This window comes from Nuphar pumila, unplaced genomic scaffold, assembly GCF_984573655.1.
Source record: "Nuphar pumila unplaced genomic scaffold, dmNupPumi1.hap1.1 HAP1_SCAFFOLD_245, whole genome shotgun sequence".
NCBI lineage: Eukaryota > Viridiplantae > Streptophyta > Magnoliopsida > Nymphaeales > Nymphaeaceae > Nuphar > Nuphar pumila.
The window spans coordinates 39,575-53,996 of record NW_028323240.1 but is presented as its reverse complement, the minus strand read 5'-3'; the positions used below and the strand labels follow the sequence as shown (position 1 = coordinate 53,996).

The window sequence follows — 14,422 nt, the reverse complement described above, 5'->3', positions numbered from 1 at the left end:
TCCGAACCTCCATCTCTTTGTGTGACGATGCGTGCCGTTTCAAAACAGCCGCGATAACCGTTGCGTACTCACGCCTCCATTTCGTGAGTTACCATGATGGACGGATGCATGGGATTGTTATCGGTGTTGGCTGACGAAAGGTTAGCTGGCAGGGTAGTGCTTCAACATGGACCATTGGATTTTAAATTTGCATGCATAGATAGCATTCGCATGAATCATTAAAAATTGTATGCTCTTTACTGGTATGTAGGTGCAACAAAGTTGTGGTTGACATTTGCTGTATGTGCAGGAGGCATGCGAGTACAACACACCGTGCTGGCAACATCAGCTGACAGCATGCAGAGCAGAGGTATGAGACTCAGGATTGGTTGTGTGCAAGGAACAATACTTCGTGTACAAGCTTGGGAATCCGCAGCTTTTGAGAGTGCACATACATCAGCCAAATGTGTAGTGCATTCTGACTGGCATCGAGAAGGTCCGATGTGTTCTGGGTAATGCGCAAGAGGATTGCAACGCGCTTTCGAAAGACATCCTTGACAGCTCCTCGCAGACATGTCTGCCAGACACAGCAGACATCACATTAAGGTATTTCTTGCACCATCGTTCGCTACCTTTGCGAACTTCCAATCCAACCACATCTTCCTTCCAATATGCCTCCCACTTCCCCGCAGGCTGTGAGTTGGGTGGGGTCCGAGGTCGGTGCCGTGTTTCTTCGCAGAACATCTCCGACAGATTTTGCAAGCGGCTTGATTTTCCTATGTCGGCAAGCCGCCTGGCCTCACACTCTCGGTACATGGCATCATTCAAAGGCATGAAACATGGGGGGTACAGAAGAGGGATGGCAGATTCAAGGCTAGCCTAAAGCGTAGTGTTGCTGTCAAAGCTGCGTGTCAAGCTGTAGGGCGCTGCTACGATGTCGCTGGTGCACCACCTGCTGGTGAATGAGGAGCTGTGCAGTGGCGAATGGAGCCCTGATGCGCGTATGGGAGATGTTGCTGGTAATGGTGGCCTGGACTGCGATAGCCTGAAAGACCAAGACTGCCTCGAGATCGACAAAAATGTCGTGCTTGCCCAGGAAGTCGGTGATACGACCCCGGAACTCCCATACGTCTTGGCTGGGGTGCCAAAGCCAACAGGTGCGTGCTCGATGGCTAAGGGCTAGGTTGTGGCGGACCACTGGTGGTGGTTGTGGCACAATTCTTCTTCAGGATGGCACGGCCTCGTTGATGGCAGGCAACCAAGCTATGGCGTGCGCATGCATGAAACCCTGCCAAATGGTTCTTAAGAGGAGATTCTCAAGATAATGGTTTCTCTTCTCCGGCTCAAGGCCGTTGTTGATCGAACAATATTTTTGTTTCTGTCTTGTTCGGACTAAGTTTGGGCCCAAGATAGGTGCACCTTTTTGCGGTTTGAACCACTGGAATACTATTTACAGGTAATGTTTGATACGACGGAATGTCCGGTCACCTGGTTTCTTGCCGTAGTAACTTGGCGCTTGTACTGGACATGAGTCACGTCACGTCGGGGTTAGGCTCAAATGCTGTTTTCTCAAAAGAACACAGCTGTAGTGCAGCAATTCCTGCAAACCGCCGGTTCAATTGAGTCGTAAAACGACAGGGGTCTGCAGTGCAATGTGTTAGGAGTTGCTGACTCACGGGCTGAGCCCAGACCAAAGCTTCTAAAAGCTACATTGATGCATGGTAGTTCTTGAATATGCATGCAGCACCGGAGATCGCATAAGCATGGCCAAGGGCTCTGCACAGGGCAGTGCACTACATGAGGCAATCGCGCAAAGTGTCGCACGTACGACTCCGATAGCTCTTACATGTGTAAGCCCTGTTCGATAGCTACATCCTTGTTTGGACTGTCAGCAGGCTGATTCCGGTGGTCAGCATGACGGACCGTAGGTGCTGCAGGATCTGATCCGAATCTCTCAGATCAGCTGTAGCATGTGGACACGTAGTGCTTGCTGTACTGTCTGTCGTCTTTAGATGATGATGATGATGATGATGATGTATCTTTTTACAACACTACCGCATTCACATGGACATTGGCAACTCCAAGAAATACTTGGGAATCAGTGCTACCATTGCTTTCATCTGAGGCAAGCGTACCTGGACCAGCCTGACTTACCATATCCTGACCTGACATTATGTGTGTGTCTTCTTCATCGTGTTGTACCCTGCAAGAAAAGAGATTAGATATGTATACTACAGCTTTACATTGTATCTCAGGGAATGGTTGTTCCTGGTCGTTTCACCTAGTCATTTGACTCTCTTAAGTACTGTTCACCGGATATTTTGACTGTCTGGCCTGACGGCCGCGTCCGCGTTCATGGACTGCGTTGTTTCGCACCCGGTGGTCGCGTCGTTTGTTCGCGATGCCGCAGAGGTTGCCGGATCCGCGGCAGCGAAGGCGGAGCTGCGGAAGCAACGAGCCTTCGAGGAGTTTGGGGAGGGCTCCGCTTACGACTTCATCCCACTCGCCGTGGAGTCGTTTGGCCGCATGGGCTCCGCCGCCTCGCGTCTCCTTTCGGAGCTTGGCGACTTGGCGGCAGGGGGGGGGAACCGGGTGTCCAAAGCTGCCTTCGTACGTGGCGTCCGTCGGGAGCTCAGCTGTGCTTTGTGCAAGGGCAACGCGCGCATGTACTACAAGTCCCTCTCTCGTATCGCCGTGAACGTCGGCTCGGACTTCCATGCAGGGTGTGATGCACCGCAGGAAGATCCCGGCGTGGCTTAGTCTGCTGGTTTTCTTGTATGTTTTGTCTTTGTTTGTGTCATTGTTTGCAGTGTTAGTTTCTGTGTTTTTTCCTGTTTTGCCAGCCCTGTCGCTTGTAAATAACTACTGTTCACCGAGTAATGTGGGCGCAAGAGCTAGCAGTGGGACCCCAGCGTTTCACTGGTATCGGTCTTCAAGTTCAGAGGTGCGGCCAGGAACCAACCCCACAGTATTGCTTTGCTGTGGAGGTTAGATGTGTGTGGTGTGGTTTCATCTGTGAGCTCAGTTTTCATGTCATTGCCACCTCGACGGACTGCCTTTCATGCCACCTTCAAGGACCAAGGGTAATACAGTCCGTCGCTTATAAGTCTTGCTGGTTCGTGTTGATGTGGACCCCCTTTGCACAGCACTGTTCCTGCCCTTTGCTGGACGCATGTAATTCGATTGCAGCCTCATACCCTTTTGCGTGAGAGATAGCATGCTTCATCTGAAAGTCAGCCCTTATCATTCCATCTGCCAATGTCAACACACCTGACGTGCTGGAGCGTTTGAGCTCTCCCACTCGGTCAACATAGCATGCTCTTTCCGTATCCTTCAAAGGCAAACACTTTCAAACAGAATGCCACCACAAAGGCATACTCTTGACTGCATGTACCCTCTCATGACGGCAACTGCATCTTGTCAGGAGTGCATAACATTACAAGTAGTTTGGTGGTTAGTTTAATGGTACAATGTGCAAGTCAATTGAACACGAGTCCTTCAGGCGAATTGGAGGTGCTACATTGAGAGGCCCATAGAAGTAAACCGGGGTATGTGTTGATCCCTAGGCTGTTGGGCAGAACAACGATGTGCTCGATTGCGACGCAGAAAATGCAAAGAGTGCCTGGCGAGTCGTAACAGGTACCGTAGTATATTAGACATTCGGAGAGTCACGCGTCACACTGTGCCAAAGTTCCTTACCGTGTCGACAATTATATTGTGTCACGCGTCACGCTAGGGGGAAAAAACCTCCGTATCAGGCGATTTCTCCGATATTTCTGCCATATTTGGGCGTTCTTCCTAAAAGACGGAGAAATAATAGATGTCACGTGTCACGCTCTGAAAAAAGCTTCCAAATGTCTAATATACTACGGTAAGAACGCAGCGCAACAGCGTTCTCACACAAGCAGAGACCAGCCGAGGGACAGGTCGGCATCGAGGCACCTGAGCCCCAAAAAAAGGAACTGCACTGCGATGGTGCAACCGTGTGTAGGGCCTACTACTTTGGGCGAAACGCAACCCTGCAAGAGTGTGACCTCTCTATGCGGAGACCTTGGCGTCCTGGCCGAAGGTGACGCTGAGGCCCTTGCCTGATCGGAGTGCGTTGGACCTGACGATGGACGCCACGGTGTTAACTAGGAGCTTGACATCGTCGAGGGGGTTTCCGGGCACCACAGTCTTGTAGAGATAGGAATCGAAGGTCATCTTCTGCACGTAGTCGTCCTTGCAGAGCTCGACAAAGGCCTCGCGGGCGGGGTTGGAGCGGTAGAAGACCTTTTGCAGAATGTCCAGCACCTTGTAAGTGGTCCAGTACTTGCGGTCCCACTTGTCAAGGTAGTCACGAATCGCGCCCTCGCCGCACTGCACGCCGACACCACAAACAATCAATCCGCGCCGCTCAAATGATAATTCAATGCTGGTTGCTTGCGGCCTGAGCCGCCTAGATCTTGCATGTCTACAATGCTATCCGTCTGTGTGATGCATCAAGGCACTGAACGGATATGAACAGCCCTAAGGGGGTTGGCGGACAACTACTTGGGAATCATTGCTAGCATTGTCATAAACCGGCGTTCATTGCTTTCACACCAGAGAGCCAAACTCTTCAGCACGCGTCATGATGTAAACGAGGGTGCTGGACAATGCGAGCGGCTTATGGAGCATCAATGCACACGGTAGCCTCAGCTATCGTCCTATCGAATCAGCTCAGCTATCGTCCTATCGAATGGCAGCGACTAGCATCCAAGCACCCAGTAAAAGTCGAAGTGCCACAGGCTGTCCGGCATATGTAGCCATGTCCAATGGTGGCTAGGCCAAACCTAGTTACAACGGCCCGCTAAGTACAACACTCTACAATGCTGTCCGTCTGTGCCGTCCTTGCTCTGTCTGTGTGATGCATCAAGGCACTGAACGGATATGAACAGCCCTAAGGGGGTTGGCGGACAACTACTTGGGAATCATTGCTAGCATTGTCATAAACCGGCGTTCATTGCTTTCACACCAGAGAGCCAAACTCTTCAGCACGCGTCATGATGTAAACGAGGGTGCTGGACAATGCGAGCGGCTTATGGAGCATCAATGCACACGGTAGCCTCAGCTATCGTCCTATCGAATCAGCTCAGCTATCGTCCTATCGAGTGGCAGCGACTAGCATCCAAGCACCCAGTAAAAGTCGAAGTGCCACAGGCTGTCCGGCATATGTAGCCATGTCCAATGGTGGCTAGGCCAAACCTAGTTACAACGGCCCGCTAAGTACAACACTCTACAATGCTGTCCGTCTGTGCCGTCCTTGCTCTGTCTGTGTGATGCATCAAGGCACTGAACGGATATGAACAGCCCTAAGGGGGTTGGCGGACAACTACTTGGGAATCATTGCTAGCATTGTCATAAACCGGCGTTCATTGCTTTCACACCAGAGAGCCAAACTCTTCAGCACGCGTCATGATGTAAACGAGGGTGCTGGACAATGCGAGCGGCTTATGGAGCATCAATGCACACGGTAGCCTCAGCTATCGTCCTATCGAATCAGCTCAGCTATCGTCCTATCGAGTGGCAGCGACTAGCATCCAAGCACCCAGTAAAAGTCGAAGTGCCACAGGCTGTCCGGCATATGTAGCCATGTCCAATTGTGGCTAGGCCAAACCTAGTTACAACGGCCCACTAAGTACAACACCAAATCCCCGGCAGTGCGAGCTTGGAAAAAGTTCCGTATGCGAAGCACTTCCTGGCCAAGAACTGTCCACTGTTTCTGCAGGCCAGAGCGGTGCGAGAACCAGTCCTGGGCATGTGTTGCAAACTCCACGATAGCAAGAAGTTTGAATTCACGATGCAAACTACACAAGATTTGCAGACACACCCATGATCCGCCGCTCTTGTCCCTTTCCTCGGGCCTTACCCCTTTACACCCTCCATTACCCACCTCACATTCCCAAAGCCCACAGCATGATGTCAAGCCCTTCCCTTTTCGGTGACGGGGTACTAGAGCACAGACAATGCTCCGTAATGAAGCTCCTCCTTCCCCTCTTCCCGACTCGTGGCGCAACGTCACGAATCCGAGAACATAGTGAACGCTTCCATCTGTGGGCACTACCACCACATCCACATCGTTGTGGGTTTCCTTACTGTACCTCATTTTCGTCTAGCATCGTGCGATCACATGTACAATAGATACCAAACGCAGCAACAGCAAGGTAGGTGGACATGACCAGCAAAGGAGGCGTACCATGACGGTTCCGTTCTTGGACGCGGTGACGATTGCCTCAGCGCACATGCGGCCAGACTTAGCGGCGAAGTAGATGCCCTCCCCGGAGCACTTGGTGACGTATCCAGCAGCGTCACCGACGAGACCTACTCTGCCCTGCACCCGACGGGGACGGGGGTGCTCTGGGATGGGGTGTGCCTCAACGCGGATGATCTTTCCGCCGGTGCACTTGGCTGCGGAGCGGTCGCGTGTTGCCTGCTGGTACTGCTTGATCGCGGTCTTGTTCACGACGGTTCCGGTTCCAACAGCGACATGGTCGTACTTGGGGAACACCCATCCATAAAAGTCCGGGGAGACATCGTCACCGACATACATCTCAGCGAGGTCCTTGTAGTACTCCATCTTGTCGTCGTCGATGCGAATTCGCTCCTGGAAGGCGATCGCGTAGTCGTACTCACCCGCGTCGATGTCCTTTGCTACGCGCGAGTTGGCTCCGTCTGCTCCGATGACGAGGTCAACCTCCATTGTCTTGGGGATGCCGACCTGGCACATTGCATGAATTGCTTGAGCCACCGTCAGTTTGTGTACCGTTCAGCCAGAAATTGCAGAGCTCAGGCAGAAAAGCAGCCACTCGTCTGGTACTTCATTGATGGAGTGAACGCAATGCAGCATGCGGATGATTATTGCACGTCGTCGCAGTGGCTTCGTCTGTATGTCTGCTCGGATGTACGTCCGGCTCTTGCGACCAAGTTCGACTCAACAACGAAGCGTGTACAAAATGCTGGGTCACACCTTGAGGCTGCCTTCGAAGTCATTGTACTTGACTGTGATGGGCCCATCGCCGTTCTGGGTGAGTCCCATGAACAGGCCGTTGATGGTTTTGGCCCCCGACTTGTCAGCACGCTTGCGGAGGAAGTCATCGAACACCTCGCGACGGCACATGCCGATATACTCGCTCTCCGACATGGTCTGTCCGACGTCGACCACGCGGTTTGATGGCGAGATCATCTTCATCTTTGTGACCTTGCGGTCGATTATCTCCATCGGCAAGTCGAATTCGTCAATCATGCACAGGGGGATGGCCCCACCACATGGCTGCAAGGACACACAATATGTTTAAGGCCGTCACCACAATCACAAGATCAGATGCCAATCGTCATGAGTGCAAGGTGAAGAACACCATGCGTCAAGAGTTCTGCAAAACGTCAGTGCCTCGCAATCCTGAACCATCGCGAAGGACGGCGAGACAGGAGTATCGGGAAATGCTTGAAACAGAATGGCTGCAGTTGAGCATCCCACCATCGAGACTTGCGGGAAAGACTTGCAAGTAGTAGACACGTGATCGCTTGAGGGGCCAGCTAGGGTTCCACTGCGTGGAATGAGGAACGGCAAACAATTCAACGAAAGTCGATAGTTACATCACTCAAAACGTCATACAGAGTGTTGACAGGTGGTCAGCTCACAGGTATGGGCAACTTCCCTTGCATCAGCAGTATTGCCACGATAGGGAGCCACGTCGAATTTGCGCATATTCACTTACACCAATTGTAGAAACACGCATGCTTGCAAAACACTACAAGAAATGATATGAATTTATTCATGTTGGAACATAGACGCTTTAGACTCGTGGTCGTCAAGCCTCTCATGCGCTGGAAATGCTTGATTTGGTTGATACGGCATCAGTACCCTATCGAAATTTGTGAGCTACATGATGAAAGACACATACCACGCACATAATAGGCACTGCACTGAAAATTGCGCGTAACTTTGTGTGAAGACTTACGACAGGGGTCTGCAATCTGAGTTGGAGCACTGCAGAGTGCTCACTACGCGCTGTATCTCAGCTATCGGTGTCGCACCTTGCAGTTGTCCATCTTGCGCTCAATCATGAACACTTCAACCCCACCCTTGGCAAGATCATCTGCTGCAACTGCACCGGATGGTCCACCGCCGACCACCATGACGCGCAGTTTGCGGTCAAGCTTGGCTCCATCCTTGATAGCCTGAACGAGGACGGCTGAAGAGCGCCCTGGAGCTGCAACGCGAACTGTGGAGCGCACAGCAACACCAGAGAAAGCCTTCCGAACGGCGACACGTGCTCCACCCACACGAATAGCGGCTTTGCGAGATGCGACAGGGGCAGCGACCCTGCTTGCTTGAGCAGTAATCGCCATTTTATCTATCTTGCAAAGTGTTCGTTCGCTAACCTGGTAAACGGACAAGGCTGTATGATGCCCCAGTATCAACTTGTAGACGTTACCCTGGGTAGCACTCGGAGGTTTTGATGTTAGCACACAGTATCGTCAGTAGGGCATGTCTTTTGATGTTGGAAAATCTTGATGAGAGGAGGTTCCTTGGCGTACCAGAGACACGTCATGCTGTGAGATCTGCGCGCCATCTGGAGTGCGATGGCGGGTAAATGTACAAACAATGCGCTCACTGACGATGCGATACAGACTGCGCGGAAAGAACGCACCAAGCATTTCTCCTACATATTGAGCACTGACGTCGACTGCGTTCTCGCGTCCGAATGGCAGAACTCAAACAAACCGACCATATTCCGAACAGTGCAAAATCATTTCGCATACGTACCCTGCCCACATGCTGTGACAGTGAAACGGTAGTGTATGTTCAGGAAATCCATTCACTCGTACACACTGTCACGAGAGGTTGTGCATTCCTCAGCATAGTCACGGAAGTTTCAGGTGGCCAGCTATCCGAGCGTACCAGATGCGACAGATACTGACCAGATTCGGCCGCTCATAATCTCGTTGCACTTTTCTGGCTTCAGCAGTGACATTTTTACTAGCCAACAGCTGTTATCGGACTCTTACATTCGAGTTTTCAGTCTAGCTCAGAGCGGGACAACTAACAAGCCAAGTGTGGGCTCATACGTTAATAGCATAAATGTAGATGACGCTATAAGGGTCTGCGCTTACATGAGGCTTCCTCAAGTAAGCGCACGTCTACAATCACTACAAACGATACCCAACGATGGCAGATGGATGATGGTGTCGTGCTGGAGGCTAGGAAGTCTTCTTCTTGCTGCTTTTGAATGCGTACGTCCGCAAAAAGAAGTTGGTGAAGAGGAGGAAGAAGATGATGCATTGGAACACCAGCATGACAGCTGACAGTCGTGGGGTGTAGCAGTTCTTGTAGATCATGGTGGAGCCCTGCAGGCCAAAGATCCAGTGAGGCCAGCATTGCTTTACGAGCCCAAAGGCGAGATGACGTCGTTAACATACAGTCGCTACAGTCAATATGCCGGTAAAAAGGACCTGCAAATAGAAGAAAAACTCATGCCAGAGAGCCTTCCGCACTACCCAGCTGTCTGGATACGGTGGACGAAAACTTCTTGTCACCTTTTGCCATTTAGAACCAATACCCGGCACTTGGTTTATTCGCGTTTGAACGTGTGGACGACGCGCCCCAGGCATCAAAACGGTCATATGCCAACAACCTGGCATGTATTTAAGCGAAAGCACGGCGGCCGGACAGGAGGCGTTGTTCAAGGTCAGCCGAAAACAACGGAGTATTGGAAAATCAAACGACAACAGAAAGGTTGGGTGTAACGGCCAAAGCCGATCTTGCGCGTAAGTAGAGGGATGCTTCATGGGATCGCTATAACTTTGCTATAACGCTCTTCCCGATATACACCAGATGACCGACCGCTATTGTTCATCATTATCGACCAAACTGACAAGACAATGCATTTGGCAGCGCAGGCAAGGGTGCCTGGGCAGCGCGGCGTGCCCATAATCCTAGCGAAACTTGGGAGGCTTACGAAAGACAAGCCACCAATCATCCATCAGAAGCCTCCTGCAACCCAATGCACCAGGCCCGACATCGCCCTTGCAGTTGGTGCACTGGCCAGCTACAGCAGCGCACCGAGGCTTGCGTAACTCCTTGTGGTTATGCCAGTTCCTAAGGAGACCGCAAGCTCATCAAGCCCCCGAGTCGGGAACATGGAAGCAGCCAGCCACACCGTTGCGTAGCTTCCTCCATCGTGTGCACACACACTAGACCATCGTCAACGTAAAACATCGGCATCACCGCGCTGCCGTCCACATGCAAGATCCATAGGGAAGGTGCATAGCGTAGGGCGAAGTCACCACAAAGGGCTTGGTCCAGCCCAACGCTGACTCTTCCCTACAACCCTTGCTCTGGGACAGCGGGGCTGTGATGGCCATGTTCTACATGGACGACGGTCTCTAGAGTGTGTGCACGTACGGTACAGGAAGCTGGTGCACTGGTGTGGCTCGTCGCGTCCATGTTCTCCATTCGGGGACCAGGTGGGACACGATCGCAGTGTTTCCGAAACCTAGCTGGAACGAAAACTACTTTCATCCTTGCCCTTGGCAAACTGGCACACTTCCTGGGGATACATTTACCCGAGAACAGAGAGGCAAGAACTACCGTACGACCGGTATGTTTTCGCTGTCGCTAAATGCTTTGTTTTTCCCTTTGGTGCCAGTTCTGTGAGGCGGAGTAGCATGAGCAGGTGTGCCTGATAGCTCTTGATGCTGGGCAACCCGTCGGACATCACATGAGCACACAGGAGGCCTTGAAAGACAGGGTTCTTGACAAATCTTCAAAGGTCGCAAAGTACATAGAAAAGAAAGCATTCAATACATCAGGCAGCCTAGCCAGTCTGTCACAGAAAGAGCATGCCCATCGACACAACGGTAATCCACCGCAAGGGTGGGGGGGGGAAGGGGTGCACCTGGACAATGAAGCAGATAAACTGGATCATTTGAGACATGGTGATCAAGGGCTTGATCATCGTGAGCTTGATGCCGCAAGTAGCTGCAAGATAGTAGCCGTACATGAGAACATGAATGGAGCTATTCAGGAAGCAGCAGAACCAGGCATCCCCCCCCGGGCCGTATTTCATCACCGCCCACCACACCGGGAAGAACGTGCTTGCGTGATGGTAGACGTGCAGGAAGGTTATCTGACGATTATTCTTTTTCAACACCATAATGACTGTGTCTACGAACTCGTACGCCTGCAACACACGTCGTTGCTTCAGCTGTGGAATAGATGCTGTGTTCTTGCGCAACATGCCATTCATTTTTCACTGCTGCAGCATATGCAAACCATCGATGAATTTCGCCTACGATGCTCAAACACATCACCAGCTGGACAAATGAGAGCGGTAAGAGCCGCAAAACAGAGAGACACAGCGAACTCTACACATGCATATGCAAGCCGTTCTCCATTCCATGAGATGATCTAGAACACGCCATACATTATAAGAAGCCCATGAACCGTATTCCAAGTACTGCTTGGAGTTGCCAATGTCCATGTGATATGGTAGTGTTGTAGAAAGGTACATCGTCATCAGCCATACCTTGGAAATGTAGTGAATGTAAAGCACACGCGCTAGCGCCGCGCCTGTTGGACTGAATGACTTCCCTCCATCTGGCGAGAGGATGTCGTTCTGGTTGCAATAGAGGGCGAATCCAGTTTTGCTCCAGCCAAAGTTGAGGTACGAGAAGCGGACGCACTCGACTGCCATGTACAAGCTCAAGCTGAACAAGACCAAGTTATGAAAAACAGCAAACGTCTTCACTTTGAAGGGTTCCCGGTTCTTCATCACTTGGATGCCCAAGGGTATGCCAATCATATCTGCGACAGCCATCTGAAGAGTCAAAGACATCTCAAGAGTCAAACACATTGCAAGAGTCAAACACATCGCAAGAGTCAAACACATCGCAAGAGTCCAACACATCGAACGAGTCAAACACATTGTGAGAGTAAAACATGGTCAGGGTGGGTCCAGTGTGTCGTCGTATGACAGACGTTGAGCTCTTCCCTCTCTGTTCTCTCTCCTGGCCTCTGCTTCTTCCCTCTCCTGGTTGTGTATTTAGGGTTTGGCACTCAACGAAAGCCTTGCAGTCTCCGGGGCATTTTCCACCAGGCGCTGGCCACAAGAGCAACAGAAAACCTAACAGTTCTGCAGGCCTTGTCCAGCAGGCGTTTGGCCCCCAAGCAAAGGGGCACCAAAACTTTGAAGCTTTGTTCTGAAATTTTGGCAGCCGGGAGGCTCTATTGTGCGAGCAGTGACCTGCGCAAAGTCTTGCTGGGCTGCTTGGATGAGTGGGGAACGCACATGCCAGGGAGATGAGTAGGGGGGGCTGCCATCCAATCAATGGCCAATTTTCCACACGAGAATCTGCAAGAAAGAAGAAAATGTGTATCTTCTCTTCATCACAAGAGAGCAAACAGCTGCTTCCGGCACATGTCTGCAGACCGCCAATAATCAATATTGCGTTTCAAGCCATGTTGCAACGGCTTGGCCGGCGGTGCTAAGTGAAATGTCATCAGCGAGATGCCCTCCCTTGGAACACGCACTGCAGCTAGTTCATGTCAACTGCCCGGCCAACTACGTAAGGACATCACCAGATGTTGCCTCCAGCCAGGCATGCCATACATATATGTACACGTATGACTGCGCGCGACATGAGGCATGGAATGAGCCTTCGGTGAGCCTGAAACCTGTCACGGCAACCGGATGTAGTGTCATCTGTAAAACACACCCGCCCATTCTACATGGCAAGCAACGTATGCGCTGATGAACTTGAGCGCTGAGTGCTTGCAACAGCCTCCGCATCGTGACAAACATCTGACTCACTTCAGCTCGTGCCTGCTGGATATCTGTTACTACGCTCATACTCAACAATGCCTATGTTGTATGGACATATGGATTCCGTCCACCGGACACATATGGGCGATCATGACTCGAATCTCTGGCCTGCCTACACATGCTGCTCACTGAAACTCGAAACTCTCTCGGTGATCTGAATTGTGTGAAAGGGTAGCAAAAGAGGAGGGTAGGGCTGTCCCGACCGCGGACGCTTCATGACATTGCTTTTCGGGTGCGGCTCTGAATTTGCCGTGCAGCCTGAGCCATGCTGGTCTATCTAAGATCGACCCTAGAACATGGTCGAATGGTGATCCTTTCTGCCGATTGACAACATCCAACATCTCACACAAGTATTGCAGGTGCTGTGTATACTTTGCAGGACAAATGGAAAGCATTGTTTACGATGGTGGAAACGAACGGTGCAAAAACCCTAGTAGCAAGCTGATAAGGTTGTAAACGCACAACATGGCCACCAGTGACAGGACCGTGTCACTACTTATGTCAGTATATCATGCCTGGAAAGCATTGCTCGCAGACCATTGCTGGTGCGTCTCTGCCACTTCAATATGCACACCTGCGTATCCAGGGCCCACAAGCCAGTCGTATGCAGTGCTCAGCATCTCCTTTACACCATTCATGGTTTCAGAAATTGCCGAGGCAATACTTGGAACAGCAACTTAGAACGATCCGTGCAAACACTGTTGTATAGAGGTTGCATAGAGTACCCAGCAGCGCGGTTCACCAATAACTTGCGGAACAAAGCATTGTTGCAAAAGTCGCAAGAACAATTGGCGATGTCCGTCGGCTACATAGGTCAGTAACATGAGTGGGGAAACAAGTCGCAATGGTAACTGTTCCACCGTGCCATTTTTGCCTTGTCACGTATGGATGCTGACAGTTCGACCAGGAAAATGCCACCTGTACTGCAGGCGTAACTCTGGTAGATCGGAGCGTGACAGCATTACACAGAGATTCCTCAGCAAGCTTCGTCACTAGTTGTCATGCACCAACGTCATTGCTTGCTATCCCTCGCCAGTGCGCACGATTATCGCACGACGAAGGCACCATGTGTTGCGTGCAACCGGCGCCAGGGAAGCGCCTCCAGACTATGGAGAGCTCGGCCACCTACTCGCTTGACATTGACCGATTCCCACCAGTAAGCGCAGCGCAGCTATACACACCACACAGTGTAATTGGACAAACTAGGGACATCCCCAATCCGGCGAGGCAAAGGATGCACGCATAAGAGCGCGTTCCAAAGGCTCGTCGAGGTCGGTGCGGTGCAGCCCGACATTTTTACAGGTTTGCTTTGGGCGTGCTGATTGGCGCGTAACGAGGCCGGGAGCGCTTTTTGCTCTCGCTATACCACACCACCCCCCCGATAGTGACTGCGTAGCCTATCATGCCAACCATGCTCATTGGGTTTTTGAACACCGCCACTGATACGATTGCTGCGCAGAACCCTTTTGCGTTCCCGAGCACCTGCACAGGCAGCTCCTGTTACAACGGATTGGCTTCGCCATCCCCTGCTTGCGAGGGGGCCACTACAGTGATGTGATCCTGTCGAAGGAAAGGAGGACACGACTGACGTTTCGGCA

General features: G+C 51.6%; 1 protein-coding gene across 1 annotated transcript; it reads right to left on the bottom strand.

Annotated features, from left to right (window-relative positions):
• Nucleotides 1-3,486: 3,486 nt before the first annotated feature.
• LOC149810613 (geranylgeranyl diphosphate reductase, chloroplastic-like) lies at nt 3,487-8,349 on the bottom strand. Its single transcript, XM_089994162.1, has 4 exons — nt 8,035-8,349; nt 6,968-7,270; nt 6,197-6,718; nt 3,487-4,338 (listed from the first exon to the last, which is right to left on the bottom strand). The coding sequence occupies exons 1-4, from the start codon at nt 8,347-8,349 to the stop codon at nt 4,018-4,020; spliced, it is 1,461 nt and encodes a 486-aa protein (XP_089850288.1). The 3' UTR covers nt 3,487-4,017.
• Between the last annotated feature and the right edge of the window lie 6,073 nt (nt 8,350-14,422).

What these genes read in the sequence shown, in the direction of transcription:
- LOC149810613 (XM_089994162.1), bottom strand. Translation starts at nt 8,349, where the DNA reads ATGGCGATTACTGCTCAAGCAAGCAGGGTCGCTGCCCCTGTCGCATCT. An exon ending in ACTTCGAAGGCAGCCTCAAG is followed by an intron (nt 6,719 to 6,967) that starts GTGTGACCCAGC and finishes GCAATGTGCCAG; the next exon opens with GTCGGCATCCCCAAGACAAT. An exon ending in CCAAGAACGGAACCGTCATG is followed by an intron (nt 4,339 to 6,196) that starts GTACGCCTCCTT and finishes GTCGGCGTGCAG; the next exon opens with TGCGGCGAGGGCGCGATTCG.